At 31.6% G+C, this 18,659-nt stretch overlaps 4 protein-coding genes across 4 annotated transcripts in view; 2 read left to right on the forward strand and 2 right to left on the reverse strand.

Moving 5' to 3' along the window:
• LOTGIDRAFT_154947 (hypothetical protein) overlaps positions 1 to 10,724 on the forward strand; it is a gene marked incomplete at both ends in the record, with an annotated part of 22,051 nt that extends 11,327 nt beyond the window's left edge. Inside the window, 15 exons of the mRNA XM_009065452.1 lie at positions 50 to 226; positions 1,421 to 1,639; positions 4,070 to 4,303; positions 4,712 to 4,926; positions 5,158 to 5,162; positions 5,256 to 5,326; positions 5,832 to 6,041; positions 6,319 to 6,471; positions 7,252 to 7,353; positions 7,804 to 7,959; positions 8,202 to 8,396; positions 8,884 to 9,057; positions 9,725 to 9,885; positions 10,221 to 10,364; positions 10,568 to 10,724. Of these exons, the coding sequence (XP_009063700.1) occupies positions 50 to 226; positions 1,421 to 1,639; positions 4,070 to 4,303; positions 4,712 to 4,926; positions 5,158 to 5,162; positions 5,256 to 5,326; positions 5,832 to 6,041; positions 6,319 to 6,471; positions 7,252 to 7,353; positions 7,804 to 7,959; positions 8,202 to 8,396; positions 8,884 to 9,057; positions 9,725 to 9,885; positions 10,221 to 10,364; positions 10,568 to 10,724 (2,373 nt within the window). The remainder of the gene's footprint in view (positions 1 to 49; positions 227 to 1,420; positions 1,640 to 4,069; positions 4,304 to 4,711; positions 4,927 to 5,157; positions 5,163 to 5,255; positions 5,327 to 5,831; positions 6,042 to 6,318; positions 6,472 to 7,251; positions 7,354 to 7,803; positions 7,960 to 8,201; positions 8,397 to 8,883; positions 9,058 to 9,724; positions 9,886 to 10,220; positions 10,365 to 10,567) is intronic.
• Positions 10,725 to 12,830: 2,106 nt separating this feature from the next.
• On the reverse strand, positions 12,831 to 14,174 carry LOTGIDRAFT_183859 (hypothetical protein). The gene is made up of 3 exons (XM_009065453.1): positions 14,099 to 14,174; positions 13,121 to 13,220; positions 12,831 to 12,971 (listed from the first exon to the last, which is right to left on the reverse strand). The coding sequence occupies exons 1-3, from the start codon at positions 14,158 to 14,160 to the stop codon at positions 12,963 to 12,965; spliced, it is 171 nt and encodes a 56-aa protein (XP_009063701.1). The 5' UTR covers positions 14,161 to 14,174; the 3' UTR covers positions 12,831 to 12,962.
• A 239-nt stretch (positions 14,175 to 14,413) lies between these two features.
• Positions 14,414 to 15,379, reverse strand: LOTGIDRAFT_154949 (hypothetical protein; the record flags this gene model as incomplete). Its single annotated transcript, XM_009065454.1, has 3 exons — positions 14,414 to 14,479; positions 14,832 to 15,061; positions 15,277 to 15,379. The coding sequence occupies 3 exons, from the start codon at positions 15,377 to 15,379 to the stop codon at positions 14,414 to 14,416; spliced, it is 399 nt and encodes a 132-aa protein (XP_009063702.1).
• A 972-nt stretch (positions 15,380 to 16,351) lies between these two features.
• LOTGIDRAFT_107691 (hypothetical protein) lies at positions 16,352 to 18,228 on the forward strand (the record flags this gene model as incomplete). The annotated part of the gene is made up of 4 exons (XM_009065455.1): positions 16,352 to 16,477; positions 16,901 to 16,994; positions 17,378 to 17,502; positions 18,064 to 18,228. The coding sequence occupies 4 exons, from the start codon at positions 16,352 to 16,354 to the stop codon at positions 18,226 to 18,228; spliced, it is 510 nt and encodes a 169-aa protein (XP_009063703.1).
• Positions 18,229 to 18,659: the final 431 nt, after the last annotated feature.

The following is an 18,659-nucleotide window of genomic DNA, read 5'->3' on the forward strand; positions in this document are numbered from 1 at the left end:
AATTGATGAAGCTGTAAAAATGTTATTGAGCCTAAAAGGTGATTTTAAGAAAGTTTATGGTAAAGATTGGAAACCAGATTTAAAGATTGAAGCTGTATCATCAACAACAGCTGGATCAGCAGCACCAGCAACATCAAATAATAATGATGATGTTGTTAAATTAAATCAACAAATTAAAGATCAAGGCAATATTGTTAGAGAATTGAAGTCTGCTAAAGCTGAAAAAGTAAGCTTAAGTAATTTCTATATCTTAAAGAAATAGAGCTGTCTAATGCTTTACTAACAAACTTAATCTCACCCCATCTGATTCACTATGCAAAATGAAAATCATAACCCACTTTTTAAAGGAAATTTATGAAATATTGAATAAAGTTATGTATGTTATAACAGATACTCTTAAAGATGTTTTAAAGAAAACAGCACATAAAAGTATTTGAAATTTAAGCTATTTAAAGTTTTACATTATTTCTGTTTGTATTGTCTATTCCAATCGTGTGTCGTGCACTCAATGACTAAACACTTTTGGTACAAATTTGCTATTAAATACTTAAAGCTCGAAACTTGAATTAAGGATTTTCGTATTTTTTAAATTTTAGCAATTATATGATTAACTTGGCTCCTTTGGTAAAATAAATTGATCGAAATTCTCACATTCTGAAATTTTGAATGAGACTTGTTCAGCTTAAAACTCAAGATAAAGAGGAATCTGTTAAAGATTTTGATGATAATGAACGGTATAACTGCTGAAAGAGGTTTAATATTTTTCATTTTCATCCTGTTAATTTCAGAGTAAACTTGATGAAGCTGTAAAACTGTTATTGAGTCTAAAAGGTGATTTTAAGAAAGTTTATGGTAAAGATTGGAAACCAGATTTGAAGATTGAAGCTGCATCATCAACAACAACAGCTGGATCAGCAGCACCAGCAACATCAAATAATAATGATGATGTTGTTAAATTAAATCAACAAATTAAAGATCAAGGCAATATTGTTAGAGAATTGAAGTCTGCTAAAGCTGAAAAAGTAAGCTTAAGTAATTTCTATATCTTAAAGAAATAGAGCTGTCTAATGCTTTACTACTCATCTCTAAGTAAAGCAAAGTTTTTAAAAAAAAAAATTTATGTTTTTTGATTTAGAGAATGGGAATGTACGTCTCAAAAAAATTACTGTTAGTCTTAAAATGTCTTTCTATTCTGTGTTAAAATATATTTTCACTCTTGGTTTCTTCTTCTCTTTAAAATTTTGCATTATAATGCCTAAGTTAGATTGCACAAAATATATTTAAGGCTGATATTTGTTATTCATTGAGTTGAGATCATCAATCTACATTCGTTGGAGAATCTGTTACAGATATTGACATGGAACAGCATAGCAGCTGATAAAAGGCGGGTTATTTTAAAATTTCATCCTGTTAATTTCAGAGTAAAATTGATGAAGCTGTAAAAATGTTATTGAGCCTAAAAGGTGATTTTAAGAAAGTTTATGGTAAAGATTGGAAACCAGATTTAAAGATTGAAGCTGTATCATCAACAACAACAGCTGCTCCATCTAATGGGGACCACGACCTTAACAAATGGAATCAACAAATTACTGATCAAGGAAACAAAGTCCGAGATTTAAAATCTAAAAAAGCAGATAAGGTAAGTTGATCTTATTTTAAATGAATAAATAACTAAATAAATTAAATAACTAAATAAATAACTTAGTAAATAAATTAAATAACTAAATAAATAACTAAATAAATAAATTAAATAACTAAATAAATAACTTAATAAATAAATTAAATAACTAAATAAATAACTAAATAAATAAATTAAATAAATAACTAAATAAATAAATTAAATAACTAAATAAATAACTTAATAAATAAATTAAATATATAAGACATTTCTTTGTGTATTTAGTTTAGTTTTCAACTCAATTTGACCTGTAACATATTTTAAATAAAGTTTGGATTTAGATAAACTTTTTAAGTCATTTTTAAAAGGTATGTCGAATGATCGTCATGCATTTAATCGGAATACACTTGATTGTGTGTTGATCTGATCTTTAAAAATAGACACATTAAAGATGGGTTCCCTAATTTTAATTTATAAAGATGAAAATGCTAATATGAATATAATGTAGAGATGTTCTAATGATTCAGAAAAATACCAGTTTGTCTCACATGTTCAAAATTAGCTAAATTAGAAGAGAATTACCTGTAAAATTCCAATGAGTGACTAATCGAGGAAGGTCAGAAGGCCTTTTTTTTTCGTTTATCCAGACTGTACATACATAGACATTTATGATAAGTTAAATCTCTTAATTATATGCAATAAAACATAATGATATGTTTAAGAATATATGATAATTGATTAGAAACACAAAATAATCAAATAATTTCCTTATTTGACACTAAAAAATAAAGAAACCCATCTTTAACGAGGTCATCAAAATTGAGAAAAGTTAATATGACAGACATTTGGTGACCAAGAATTGACACAGAAGTCAAGTTCTTTGATCTGTAAAATAATTCAATACAAAAGTTAAGCCATCTCCAAAAGTCATTTCAATGAATTATCCATTTAGAAGATTTAAATATAAATTCCACATATTATCCTGCAATTACTTAAATTTTTACAACCTACTGGTTTAGAATAAATAAAACATTTCATTATTTTACTTTAAAGGGATAGGTGGGCTATTTTTTTGACCAATCATACTTTAGTCTCAGAAACTAGAATTTTTTAGCTGAGCTAATTAATCAGTAATAGTGTTCACAGATCACCGTCTAAATTTGATCCTTCAAATCCATGTGTGTCCAGAATTATCAATGTTTGAATGTTAAAATGACGACTCGTTGTGATGTATAGAAAAGACATATTTATAGAAATAGTGAGTAAAATTCCTAGTTAGAAGTGATTTTCGCACATTTCTAGTACTTCTGAAGATAATTTACATATATTCAAGACTAAAATCAACCCCCCAAAATGGCACATATGTCCCTTTAACACAAAAACAAAGTAGCAATATTTTGAAACATCATCCATTCATCTTTAATAATTAATTGATTTTAAACAAGTTCAGGCTATTGTAGTAATACAAGATAGTAGAGGCAAGAGGTCAACTAAACTGAAGTTTACAGACTGATGAAACAGCTCAATATAGGAAGTCTATTTATAGTAACATTAAGTAGGTCAAGTAAACTAGCCACGTGGATAAGACTGTCAGTTATAAATAATATCAACAAAGAATGAATATCACATCTAGTTGAATGTAAAATAATTTGTTTAAAGTAGAAAAGGAATTATTGAATTTAGTAGGATATAGAATTCCTCAAAACAGAGTTGGGAAGTGTAGAGAGTGAGTTTGTATATATTAATAGTATTATTATTAGTCATAACAACTTGTTATGCTTCAATATACACTTATAGACAAATCATGTATGATGCAATCACTGGATATCTAAAAAGTTCATTGTTAAATGGAGTTAACTGGAAGATTGTTTACACAGGTTACATGGCAGCCCCATTGTTAGGGTGAGGTCCATTAGGGGTTGGGCCCCAGCAAGTGAGAATTAAGCCCCAGCAAAATCTTCTTCAGTTCAACAGAGATTGATTCATTTAAAGTGTCTTTGTACAAAATCAAAAAGTTATAGATTTTGATTTTTTTTTGGCACCTCAAAATTGTCAGAAAGGAGTTCTCAAGTCCTGGTATCAGTACAAAATCTGAACCCCAGCACCAATTTATTCCTGACGATTGGGCTGTTTACTGTAAAAGGGATTTTCAAAATTTTTATATGTATCAATTTGCATTGCAATTTCCAATGAGACCTCGGTGGTTCCTGATGTTTGTTGTTGTCTCTAATCAAGAAATATGTTTGTATCACATAAGGCCTTATCCACAGACGTCTGATTGAAAATTGAAATGGTGCAAATTGATGCTATCAGTGTCCCCGATACACATTCAAAAGTTAGAAAACTTCTGTATAATCCCTTAAATGATTATACTGCAGGTATATGTATTTATGTTTCCTGTCTATAGGTACAGACAAAATAGGCCTGACATTGTTTACTTTCTACTTTCAGGGTGTGGTAGGAGATGCAGTAAAGGTTTTATTAGATTTAAAAGATAAATTTAAAAAGATATTTGGTAGTGATTGGAAACCATCTAATACTCCAGCCACCCCAACTACTCCACAACCAACACCATCTTCTGATATGGCAGCTACAACTGAATCTCCACAAGCTCTAGATTTAAAAAGTAAAATAGATAAACAGGGAGAGGTAGTGAGAAATCTCAAATCTTCTGGAGGCAGTAAGGTAAGATTCTTGTAGTGAAATACTAGCGGGCCTACCTTTAAGGTGAAGGTTTCACTTTCAGGAACAATCTTTCGGGAACAATCTTATTTCATCCCTACTGATATAATTCATCTAATTTTTCAATCAGACATCTGTTGGTACCTAAGTGCTTGATGACATCAATAATCATATAAGGCTCTTCATTATTAGTGACATCATAAAACGTTTAGTTTTAATAGAATTGCAGGAACCACAGATGTCTGATTCAAAATTGGAATAGTGCATATTGATGCTATCAGTGTCACTGAAACACATACAAATTTTAGAAAATCTCTTTACAATCCCTTTCATGCACATTCATTCAAACCCCCAAAAATTTTAAAGAAAGTACTAGTATTATATTTGGTATATTAAATGTAATGATTTTAGGATGCTATTGATAAAGAAGTAAAAACATTACTAAGTTTAAAATCAGACTATAAAACATTAACTGGTGAAGACGTACCAGGGGCAGCTCCCAAGAAAAATAAGAAAGATAAAGGTAAAGATAAAGAAAACAAAGATAAATCTAAAGACAAACCTAAAGAGATTAAGAAAGAAGAAAACAAAGAAGATGATTCAAGAGAAGTAAAGAAAATAACAAGGTATACACACTATCATATTTTATTTTATCCACATGTTTCTCAAATAAACATCTCTGAGGAAAGAGATAGATATACATATACATTGTTCGCTATGAGGTCAATCAACCATTGACCATAAGATTTGACTTCATTTGAGACAGAGCTAATTTCTGCTAATCTTTTCACAAAGACATGCAAAGGTAGAGAGATCCATACTGAAAAATAACTTACTGTTTCAAAATTTGTCTACAGATCTGGTCAAATGCACTGTTTTTTATGTTTTTTGAGGTACTGTTTTGTTGTGACAAAAGAAACCTTGCTTGCACTTTCTACTTCTAATTTAATAAAAGTATTGATGAAATATTTTAGGTTAGGTTTAGAGGCAACAAAAGAAGAAAATCTTCCTGACTGGTATTCACAGGTATATATATATTTATATTCATATCTATTTAGCTCTGTTCAATAACTATCTCCTCAGAAGTTGAAAATCAAAAAAAAAGAGTAGGTTAATGCAGCTGTCCTGGCAAAATTTCCCTCATGGCACACTGAATGGGGTTGCCCGTCTTCATTAGCCCAGTTTTTTTTTAGTCACTATTATATTTTCATATGCTATATTACTCTTTGACCATTGAATCTCAATATTAACTCCTTAATAGAACTGAACTGTCAGGTAAATGTCAAGGTGCCAATGTTCAGTCAGATAATTTAGTGTGACACCCAATACCCAAAGTCATTTCAAGAAAACAAATAAAATTTATAATAGTTTGATAATATTTTGATGACTGAAAGAAATAATTTATTAATTTAGATTATAACTAATTCTCGAAATGTAGTCGCAAGCTGAAAATAGGTCAGTTGTCTGAAGATCGCATAGCATGAAACTCTTGAGTAACAACATGATTCAAGTTCTGTTTTAATATTTCTAGATTATAACTAAAGCAGAATTAATAGAATATTATGATGTAAGTGGATGCTATATATTAAGACCAGGAGCCTATGCTATATGGGAAATGATTAAAGATTTTTTCGATGGTGAAATTAAGAAGTTAGGAGTTGAGAATTGTTATTTCCCTATGTTTGTATCTCAAGCAGCTTTAGAAAAAGAAAAAGAACATATTGCTGACTTCTCACCAGAGGTAGATATAACTTATTACTCATATTTTCACCTGGTTTTATTTGTTAACAACAGAATTAACTGAGTGACACAGGATAAAATAGCTTAGCGAGGCAACAATCACTTATCTTAAAACTATGTTATAACAATGAAAATCTTACAAAACTGCAATTTATTATTTATTATTTATTTATTGGTGAAATATTAACAGCTCATCAAGGCAGAATAGGACAAAATGAAGTTTTCAGTAGAATTAGTTGGTAAATTAATTTGTCTGAATTTTTATATTGTATTTGTAGGTTGCCTGGGTAACCAAATGTGGTCAATCTAAATTAGCTGAACCAGTAGCTATCAGACCAACCAGTGAAACTGTTATGTATCCATCCTATGCTAAATGGGTGAAATCTCACCGTGATCTACCATTAAAACTCAATCAATGGTGCAATGTTGTGGTAGGTTTATTATTGAATATGATAAAGTAATAAAAGATTTAAAACCTATTTCAGACATTCAGGGGCCTTATTCTCCAAAACTTAACTTAAGATAATTTTAGTGTCATCTGATTGGTCAATCACTAAACTAAAATTGATTTTAGATGTAGTTTTCTTGTCCAATCAGGTTACTGTATTTCATAAAATCTGGATTTTATTGAACTTAAGTTTTTCCCCCTGTCAGTGATGCAGGTAAGAGGAGCTGACATGGAAAAAGGGTCTAGTCGTTCGGATGGGACAATAAACCGAGACCCAGTGTGCTACAGGCTGTGCACATTAAAGATCCCTCGACAGTTGGAAATCGAAAAAGAGCAGGCTAATGCCGCTGTCCTGGCAAAATTTCCCTCATGGCACCCTGCATGGCTTTGCCCGTCTTCATTATCCCACAATGTGCAGAAGAGTAGGACGTAAAACTCCATTCATTTCATTTAATTTTTGAACTTAAGTTTTGGAGAATAAGACCACAGGATTAAAAATGTTTTGTACAAGATTGGCAAAATTTGTACTTAATATTTTACAAGGATATACATTGTCCTTGACAGCTAAATTCACATGAGAAAAAACAACTTATCCAAGGTGACCATAACACACAAAAAGATTTCTTTCTGTGTCATTAACAATGTATGTCAAAATGAGAAAATGTCATGCGGTGACACTAACCTGGTCTTGATATGTAGTATACTGTCCTGAACCATTGTATTCGGTTCTAATATCTGCTTATATTATTATCATTATTTCTAGAGATGGGAATTTAAACATCCACAGCCATTCTTACGTACTAGAGAATTTTTATGGCAGGAAGGTCACACTGCCTTCGCTACAAGAAAAGAAGCTGAAGAAGAGGTCAGTATTAATCTTCCTGAAGAAATAATTTTAAATTCTGAAAAATTAACATAATTCAAGAAATCTGATGATATTTTTGCTATCATTATGTGATGTAACTTCATGAATATGAAGTATGTAATGACTTTTTAGTAGCTTGCCCGTGCATGACGTAAGGCACTGTATGTTTAACAATTTTGATAAGCTATTAAAACAAATATTCTGTTTCATTACTTGGTATTTAATGTGTATAGGTTAACTACAATAGTAGTTAGTAATTAATAATTTAAATGTTACATTAGTGCTGAATACATTGATTGTAAGGCGATATTTTAAAAAAAAAAGCAATCATGAGTTCTTATCATCAAACTTCAGAAGGGTAACAAACTGTAATAGATCAGTAGTATAAAGATTACTCAGTGTGAAACTCTAAGTAACAACATGTTTCAGGTTCTGTTTTAATGTTTCTAGGTTTTAACTATATTAGAACTATATGCTAGAGTATATGAAGATCTGTTAGCTATACCAGTAGTAAGAGGAAAGAAAACAGAAAAGGAGAAATTTGCTGGTGGTGATTTTACTACTACAGTAGAGGCTTACATCTCAGCTAGTGGAAGAGCTATACAGGTACATTCCTGGGATATACACAAAGACATTTGGTATAGACATGAGGAGTGACATTCATATGGATCCAAAGTGCAATCACTATCGTTTTCTTTTGCTCTCATCCAGTCAGATGAAAGATCTTGTAAAACAACACAGACCACCTCTCTGTCCTTGTGTAACATCTTGTGTTCAGGGTTGGCTTGGCTTGAGTGGGTTCAAGAATTGTAGGATTTTCAGCAAACATCTCATTGTCTGTTTTACAGGGAGCCACATCTCATCATCTTGGTCAGAATTTCTCTAAGATGTTTGAGATAGTATTTGATGATCCAGAAACTCAAGAGAAGACATTTGCTCATCAGAATTCCTGGGGTTTGACCACTAGAACTATAGGTGTTATGGTTATGGTACATGGTGATAATAAAGGACTAGTGGTACCACCAAGAGTATCACAAATACAGGTAAGGTCTTGAGATGTCCCTGGAATGGTCAAGATCAGCTATGGTCAATATTCATGGATCTTATCTGGATAAGAAGTGTGTAACACTTTGCTGCCTACACTTCCTAAATGTTCTGGAAATGAATTCTATGGTCACTTACATCTCTGCCATTTTAAAGAATTGATCAATTTGAAAACACATTTTTCTCTTAGAAAGGACAACACAATCATTCAAATAACTCTTGTTAGCCATTGATAGAATTGTTTTGTGGTTTTGTAAAAGCAGCTATATTCCAATCTTTTTATTTGTATCCTTTTTGGGAATCTTCTACGGAACAGAAAGAATAAGATGAATATCATTCCTGTGTTCAAGGGCTGGATGTTTCTCACTCATCAAAAATACAACTACCCAATTCAACAATGTATTTAAATTGAGTTATTATATTATGTTGTTGCAACTTGCTGCAAGGTCTTTTATGCGATTAAGATGTTTCTTTTGCTAATTTCAGGCTATAGTTGTACCATGTGGTATCACAGCTAATCTACCCGAGGCTGATATGAATAATCTAATGAGTAAATGTGAAGATTTAAGTAAATCATTAATAGCTGGTGGTATAAGATCTAGAACAGATCTGAGAGATAATTATTCTCCAGGTTGGAAATTCAATCATTGGGAAGTCAAGGTAGGTGAAGTAAAATAATTATCAGGGGCCTTTCTCGAAACTTAACCAAGACATACTTTAATGATTGGCCGATCAGATGACTTGAACACTAAAATCATTATGAGTTTAGTTTTTAGAGAATAAGGCCCCAGACTTGAGATCTGATGCTCTATGACAGCAAAACTAATCGCATAGCAAATCAGTGGCCATGGTCGATGCCTATGGTAATAAGTTTAGAATTTGTTATATGACTATAATATAAGTAGTGGTGATATGTGCAGTTGGTCAGTTTCATTTAGATTCATCAAATATGAGGCTCATAAGACAAATTACGTCATTAATTGAAACAGCAAGAAATTGGTCTCTCTTTTTATTAAGATAAACTTCATCTGAAAGTATTGTTTTGTGATAGGTTTTCAGTTAATGGGGTTTAAAGAAGGAGGCATAAAAGACCTCAAGGTGATAATTTCATCGCAGTGACACAACGTCACATTTTTGGTTGTGTTATGATCTTTCTTCTTGAAATCAATACGGCTGATGCTTGAATAAGGTCTATTAGAACTGATAATGCACCATGATATAACAGTAACAAGTGCTGATTTGAATATTATACCATGTGTAGTAAAATGTTCTTTTCTGTTTACTGTTAAAGTTGTACTAATCCATTGTAATGTCTATATTAATTTAGGGTGTTCCAATAAGAGTAGAATTAGGACCAAGAGATATAAAACAGAAAACAGTAGTAGCTGTTAGAAGAGATACTGGTGAAAAGATCACATTAAAACAAGACAATATAGCTAAACAAATAACAGATTTATTAGATACCATACAATCGAGTCTTTATAACAAGTAAGTAAGCTTCTATGATTTTGCATGCACAGGAATTTTGTGGTTATAGCTAACAGAACTGGTTGGCTATGGTGAACAAGGTGAACTATATCATCAAACATGTTGTTAAAAAATTTATACAGACAAATTTATACAAACGGTTACCTAAATTCTTCCCGTGAAATTTTCGACAAATTTCGCCTCCATTCAACAGCAACCTTTTGATGTGGCCAGTGGCAACCAACACACTTTTACTCATCAGTCAATTGACAATACTCATAAATAATCCTCATGATAACAATTGAAGCTCTCATTAAATCTCACATTATAAATGTCTTTATGGTTAATATTAACAGAGCAAAGAAAGAGATGGATGAGCATATGGTATTGTCTAAAGATTGGGATGAATTCTGTAATGCTCTAGATAAAAAGTTCATTATTCAAGCCCCATTCTGTGGTGAAATACCATGTGAAGAGAAGATAAAGAAAGACAGTGCTAGGTTTGTATTTATTTCATTATTCGTTAGACATGATTATTGGTTGTTAACTGGAAATATTGAATTTGTTTCAGATGAAATCCAAATAATGTGCTGTCAGCTATTTTTAACACAAACTCAAATCACTTTTGGCTTCCTTAGTGATAATTTCAATTTTTACCATATACTTTATAACTATTTAAAAATTTTCAAAATGTATTTTTCAGAGATGTTCAAGTAGAAGAAGGTGCTCCTGCTATGGGAGCGAAAGGTTTATGTATACCATTTAAACCAATGGCAGAATTAAAACCAAAAACAAAATGTATTCTTCCAAATTGTAACAAGGAAGCCAAATTCTATACATTATTTGGTAGAAGTTATTAGAAAGATATATGTGTGATACTAGACTAATTTTGTTATTGTTTATTTGATCGGACATTGCAAATAATGTTAAATCTGATTTCACAACTGCCTCTGCCTCTAACTGGTAGTCATATAAATATTGTCTTTATTGGAGAAATTGATAAATCTTAATAAATTTGGTGATGAAAACACGTATCAGTATATACTGTCACCAAAAATAAATATATTTCTATTGGTTCACATTTATGTATTGTGAATTATCCATAACCATCATCTATAGCTCTTCTGATGTAACTGGAATGTAACTTACACTTAAGGTTAGCAAGAAAGCAAGCGATCGTATCAAACATTACCAAAAAGACATTTCCATTTTTGTCAAATAATGAAACTGATATAGTACCCCTTAAATTGTAAATGGTTTTTATACGCCTACTCTCTGACTACAGTGAGCTTTGAATTTTTCTTTGATTTCATAAATATTCAAAATAAAATTTTCAACTTTATGCCATTTGTCTTAAGGTCCATAGAAAGGTTTGCTGATTTTACTTTTGAAATAGACACTTCTTTCCAGAAAACTCAGGTGAAAATGACATACTTTTCAGACTGAAAATCATCTTTACAAATAATAATTTTTCCAGTGGTTGACATTTTCATTAACCAGAAGACAATCAAAATCCCTCAGTAGTATTTTGTAATTGATATTTCAATTCATATGAAAATGATTGTCAAAATTCAAGCTGAAAGCAGTGTACTCAGAGATTACATGAAATGTGGAGTGTTTATTGCTATCTCCCAAGTTTTCTGTTTCTTGACTGGTGTAAGTGGTTATTATCACCAAAAGAATGATCCCTTTTGAAAATCGGAAAAACAATTTGCTAGCTTTTGCCCTTGTTAAAATGCATTTAATTTTTTTGTTGAATTTTTTGGTATACTACTTGACAGATTTTCACAAAACTTGTTGAGATTGTTAGTTTATTTATTATCATCCAAAGCTGAACCCATTGAAAATCAAACATATCGTGGGTGACCACTTGAAACCTTTTATATGCCATATTTGGTCATTTTTACTTTTTGGTACGTTGAAAGCTTAAAAGCATGAATCTTCTGATCAAAAGCTTGTATTCTTAGCTTGATTATAAATAACCCAAAACCCACTAATTAAATAACACATATATAAACAGTCAGAATTAAAACCTCGTAAAATATACGAGGTTCAATGTTTCTTTTCCTGTAGATGAAAACAAAAGATCTTGTATACTATATTATTATACAAGTTATTGGTTGAAAAGGTCAGAGTACTCAAAATGTTATATGAGGATTAAATTTTAAAAGAATTAAAACGCATATATCGGTAAAAGAATTAACAAAAAGATTTTAACAAAATACGCATACAAAGGTTTTTACGTTTTTCTCAAAAGGTAATTTCGCGTCATATATCGTTATACGAGGTTTCAATCGGTCACCCATGATAAAGAAGTTTTTTAAAGGAGTTATGTACTTGTTCTTGTAAATGCATTCAATTATTAGCTTGTAAATACTCTAAAGTGCACAATTCTTGACAGACTTGATTAAATAGTTTATCATCCGGTGATGAACCTCATTGAAATTCAAAAAATATATTTTACAAGTTATTACCCTTTTAAACGCGTTGCTTTATGAAACTTAGTGAATTTGGGAAGTATGAATTAGCTACTCAACGAAGCCTGCATATGTATGCTATAATTTATTATCTACGTAGCTCAGTATACATTTGTTTTCATTCATGAAAGCCTGAGCCCTGTTCCACATAAAATCTTTGAATCAATTTTGTCATTGGTATTTATCAGTGTAAAATTTTGACTAAGACAAATTCTTATCCTATGATTCTGTGTGGAAAGGGACTCTGTGTGTAACTCTTGGCATGTTGCAAAGCTTGAACCAAAAAAAACTTTTGATGGTGTTAAAATTAGTGCTTAAAATATTTGCACATAAATTGCTTAAGATCCTTAGATAGAATGAAACATCTATGCCAACATTTTAGATGGAAATAATTACAATGGGATTCCTTAAGCCTGATAACTAGACAGATATAAAGTAAGTTGCCAACTATTTTATTTCAGGGCAGCTTGGGTAATGGAAAACACCAACTGTTGAGGACATAATGTTTATTTAAAAATTAATAAATGTACAGCATTTTCTTGTAATCTTTCTTGTACTGTACTTTGATATATAAGACCATTACGCTGTCTTGTTTCATCATAAACATCACATCTCAACATCTTAATTGTACTGGAATGATTAAAGCAAATAGCATCATTAAACTACACTGATAACCTAAAGACAAATATGTATTGTTCCCCAAACTGCTGAATGATCATAATAAAATTAGATAATTGTTAAATTAACTTTGGCAATATTCCATTTAAATCCTGACATACCTTCTTAAATCCAATTTCTCTTGCATAATGTCTAAAACATCGTCTGCAGATATTTAAACCATATTTACGTATCAAACCATGAGTATTGCTACACACTCGGCTGAAATGAAAAATAACAAAACTTAATATACAGTACTTATGGCTGTACTATTCATTATAACATTCCCCCACCTGGTTACAAAAACCAATAATCCTAAGTACTTTGAATTTTCCAAATAATCTTTTAAGTAAAAAAAATAGAATCCTTAGCCTACTCTCTGGCCACATCTAAATCACATTTTGGCTATCATTTTTGTATGAATTGAAATATTAATCTCCAAATATTGCCGAAATCTTAGATTGTCTTTGGGTTCATGAAAATGCCAACCATTGAAAACAAAATTATTTGAAACTATGAATTTACAGAGGGAGATTTTCAGTTCACAATGTGTCATTCACATGAAATTTCTTGGAGAGAAGTGTGTTCATTTAAAGTGCAAAATTTCCAAAACTTATATATTCATGGACCTAAAGGCATTCTAAGACAATTGGTATGCTATGCACTTGAAAATCATATTTTGAATATTTGTGACATGTGAGAAAAAATTCAATTTAGACCTCAATGTGGCTAGAGAGTAACTGTAACTTTGTAGTGACACAACTAACGTGAGCACACATTACTCTTAAAAAGTTTTGATAAATTGTAATTTTCAAAGAGGATATATATCTATTATGCCTTTATTTCACTCATTTGGGCGAACTGTAGTTGTTAAAAAAACGATTTAATGCATGAGTGGTCGAATTGGCAAAGCAAAGAGGCAATTTGACGATATATTCTGTTGCAGCATGTCCAACGCGCTCCTCTTTTTCGACTCGGTACGAAGACATTTTCAACACATATAATTCAAAGTGTGGACAGTTTTATGGTAGACGAAACACGTAATCTTAAGATCGACAATCTAGTTATTTTTATTAATATATTTTTTCTTTAAAACGTACCAGCTTCTTGATCCTGCACCGTATTTCCTTGGGTGAGAAAACCATGTGTCTTGGAACCCCATGATGGCGATTAGAAAGAACGTATCTACGCAGAATCAATTCCGATGTCCGTTTCCGGTCCATAAAACGTACCCAGAGTTTTAATACAGAAATGTAATAATAATAATAGATATTTTTAGAACCACACATTATGAAATTTTACACTTAAGGCGGAAACAGAACACCAAGTCTAATTATATTGAACCGAAAATACATATATTTTCAAAAATGTTTGCCTTTCAAAAATAATTTGTTTTAGAAACACAAATTTCATTATCATAATTTGACTACGTTTCGGATACGATCTTCGAAGCGTCGCAGATAGATAAACAAGACAAAGACCTGCAAAATAAAATTTATGTTGCATTTAGCAGGTATTTATGTTGAATAAATTGACAAATTTAACTTACTCGTGAATGACATAAATAAAATAGGCTTTGGCTAGCCTGTATAGAAAGGGAAATGAAGTAGCGTTAGGTTGAAAACGAATGGTAACATTATTTACAGGACAATTCGACCCAAACAAAGACCACTTTGCCCCGTCCATACCTTGAAAATAAAAGATTCGATCAGACCATGCCATTGTGAATTTAGATCATAAGTTTAAGGATGTATCTGATCTTTGAAATGACAATCTGAAAGAATACATGACAACTCAGACCAGAACACACTCAGACCACTTTTCAGAACACACTTGGAGGTTTCCTACGTTTAGTTCCTTCTGTTCTGGTACAACTTCATAAGTGACATCTTCAGTATCTTCAACGACAGTTTCTGAGAGGTCATCATCTGGAAGCAATTCATTTTCAAGTTGTTCTTCTGCATTAATATCCCTTGTAATGTCAAAATTTGACAGAGCTAAGGAGTGATCACTATCATCCTCATTGGCAACATTAGCTTCATTGGAGCCATCATTTTCATTGACTGATTCAGTATCATTAGCTCCAAAGTCAGTGGGCACACCAGGGTTGGCAGGGTTAATTCAATCCTTTCCTTTCTTGCATCCATGTAATCTTTGAAAGATATTCCTGCAAAGTAAATTAAAAGTTAATAATTCTTGATAGTTTATATTAATGATTAACTTTTAATACTTATATAGAAATTGTTGGTATTAATATTAAAACTATAAATACACATACCTGTATTACACTTCCTGTGACACCATTTTCCACATTCATCACAAGTAATGGCATGTTGCCTTGGTCTAACAAGAGTATTGCAATTTAAACACAAATCAGGCATGTTGAATAAGTGAAATTTGAATGAAGTAGGAGGAATTTTATGATATTTATAAGTTATCATATGCTTACTAATAGATAACATAATCTCTAATTAACAAATCTTCTTGATTCCTTTATCCAATTGAAGCCATCACAATAAAGATCAGAGATTAACAGGTTTTTAATTAGTTTATATTATAAATTGATTAGGGGAGGAAACCACTAGGATTAAAAAAGAGGTGGAAACAGCTTCTAAAGTTCTGAAAGACAATGATCACAATAAATCTTTTAAAGCATATTACCAGTAGCATTAAAAGACCTTATTAAATATCTGGTATATAATCAAAGAAGTAAGAAGACAGACACCCTTAAGTATTTTATTCTTCAACAGACAATTAAAGCTTGTAGAATAAAAAACTTATTAGTCACTCTTAAAGGGATGCAACGTTTTAGAATGAACATAAAATTTACGTATTTTAAACTTCAGATTAAGCGTTTTTCAATAATTACTTAATTTTATGAATTTTCCAATTTTCTAGATTTTACAGGGATTATCTTGTAACTTTATGATACCAGGTAAGTTCACTGATGAATATATACTCATATTGACCATTCTTGAGTAACGGTACTTAAATTTTATGTTCATTCTAAGATGTGGTATCATTTTAATAGGTGTCTTCTTACTTCTTTTATTATACAACATAGAGTGATACAGCATTACTTTCTAATATATGGTATTGATATTTCAAACAACTCTCCATCTGATCATATAAGCTTACTGTTTTCAGTTTGACCTGGAACTAGGTTTACATCCAAGAGGGGGGGTTGGGGGGTGAAATATCTGAGATTGCCCGAATTTCTAACCTAGTTGTCAGATTTTGTCTGTAAAACATGCTTGTGGTGCTGCAAGGTGGGGCTGCTGCCCCCTCTTTGGCTCCGCCACTGCCTGGAGCCTGTATTATTTTGTTTTGTTTCTTTTTATTTTAGACAAAAAATGCCAACTATTAAGTTATATGTAGGAAATTTGGTAGAAAATTTAGCCAAGCCTGACTTAGAAGCCTTGTTTAGTGAATATGGACAAGTTACAGAATGTGCTATAATTGGAAATTATGGATTTGTGGTAAGTTTTGTCATTTATTATCACATCTTCTTGTTGTATGTTGTTGGCTCTCATGTCTGTTCTTAAACACTCTGCAATCTTTTTTGATTTGATAAAATTTGGTTTGTATATACCTGTGGTCGTTTTCCCTATGTCGATAATCATGTAATGATCATGCAGTTGAAGTTAAAGTGAATCAGATTGGATGATAACTTATGGCACTCTATGATGAATGTTCAAAATCTTGTTGGCAACCTGATAATCATGTCATGGAAATGCAGGCACACATGAGATTTTACTGGAATTTGTGCTAGCAACAACAACTGTTCGTGTGACCTCACAGACTTCAAGTTATGTTAATTGATGACAATTATTTTGATTGTTAAGATTGACAAGGAGTTACTCTGTCCATGTAGTTATTTTCATATGATATTTCTTATGCAGCATTATGATAATGAAGACTCTGGGAAGGCAGCTGTAAGTGCTCTAAATGGTTCTCAGTTTATGGGAAGAAGTTTGAAGGTGGAAATATCTAGAAGTGTACAAGGACAGGTAAGTTGCAAACTTTGTTGATATTATAAAGATAAGCCTGTCTGACTTGATCAACAAACTTATCATTGGTTATTATTTGCTTGATTGTGGCCAACAGTTGGCGTCTGTGAGTTCTAATCTCGATCGGCGTGTGAAAGTCTGATGACCCTAAATAAGACATCTTAACATCACAAATTTAGACCACTCGGCTGTGATTGGGTACGGATAATCGGTGAAAGATCAATGGCAAAAGGTTGGATCGAGGACCAACTTGTAGAAAGGATCCTTATAAATGATGTTGTTATCCTTGTATAATATATTTGTTACGGGTACTAGAAATTGACTGTTGAATATTAATATAAACATTATATTTGTAGAGAAGTGGTAGAGGTAAATCAACTAAGATATTTGTTGGTGACCTACCAGAGGGTACGACAAAAGAACAGCTAGAAACATTGTTCAATTCTTATGGTATTATAGTAGAATGTGATGTCATAAGAAATTATGGATTTGTGGTAAGTCAGAAATATTCTTATATATTGCTGTCGCCTGTTGGTCCGTCCGTTCACATTTACCTTGTGAACACAATAGAGACTACAGTTTTTATCTGATTTTAATGATACACTTATATTTTGTTAAATATGACTTGTGAATGCTACAGTTGACAGTTTAGATCAGAATTTTATTCAATTTGTGTGTTGGTGTAATTCAACAATATCGTGGACAAGGTAAATTTTTGGTACAATTTGACGCAGATTAGTGACTGATATACTGAAATTTTATCAGGGAAGTGGGCATGTCTTGCTAGGCAGTAGGACTAGTACGATTTGACACAGATTGGTGACTGCCCTTGATATACTGAAAATGTATCAGGAAAGTGAGCGTATCTTGCTAGGCAACCACTTGTGATTAAATATAAATGTATATTTTTTTGGCTTGTTATTTTGTGTAAGTTTACATTACAAAACAGGTGATGCCTTCAAATTATTTTGCATAATGAAACTGTAGATGAAATGACTATTAATTTACATTTCATTCAAGAAAATGTCAATGCAAAATGTTTTTCTCATTTGCAGCACTTTGCAACAGAAGAACAGGCCAGCTTGGCTTGTAAATTAAATGGTGAAAATTATAAAGGAAATATATTACGAGTTGAAATCTCCAGTAGTAAAATGAGACAGAAACCAGGTATGGGTGGTAGAGATGGTTGTTTTAAATGTGGTAGATATGGTCATTGGTGAGTATTGTCATCAACAATTTTTTTCTTTAATTATTTATTTTTGTTTCATTACCATATCTTACTTTGCGCCCCGAAAATTATGTTTTATTGTAGGCTAATGTTTCACTTTCAAAACAGGCCATACATGTATGTGTTGATACAATGGAAGTATTGCTGTGATAGTTTTTTTATGCAACCAGTCTTGCACATTAGATTCTGATAGAATGCTAATTGGTTACTCTAATGAGTTTGGCCTTTTTGTATATGGGACCGTGTATAGTAAAAATAACATGAAGACTCCTCTCTTCGAATAGTTTTTCGGCTTTATATGTTATCTATACACTACCTTCTCATGTGTTTACATGTTAACATACCTATTGGCACAATATCAGACTACCTCTGAAAGATAATTTTTATTTACATGTTTACATTCTGTCGCAGCCTTATTTACAT

This window comes from Lottia gigantea, assembly GCF_000327385.1.
Source record: "Lottia gigantea unplaced genomic scaffold LOTGIsca_7, whole genome shotgun sequence".
Taxonomy (NCBI): Eukaryota; Metazoa; Mollusca; class Gastropoda; family Lottiidae; genus Lottia; species Lottia gigantea.

Coding starts and splice junctions, on each gene's coding strand:
- LOTGIDRAFT_183859 (XM_009065453.1), bottom strand. CDS start 14,160: ATGGGGTTCCAAGACACATGGTTTTCTCACCCAAGGAAATACGGTGCA. Junction 13,221..14,098: donor GGTGCAGGATCAAGAAGCTG/GTACGTTTTAAA, acceptor TTTTCATTTCAG/CCGAGTGTGTAGCAATACTC.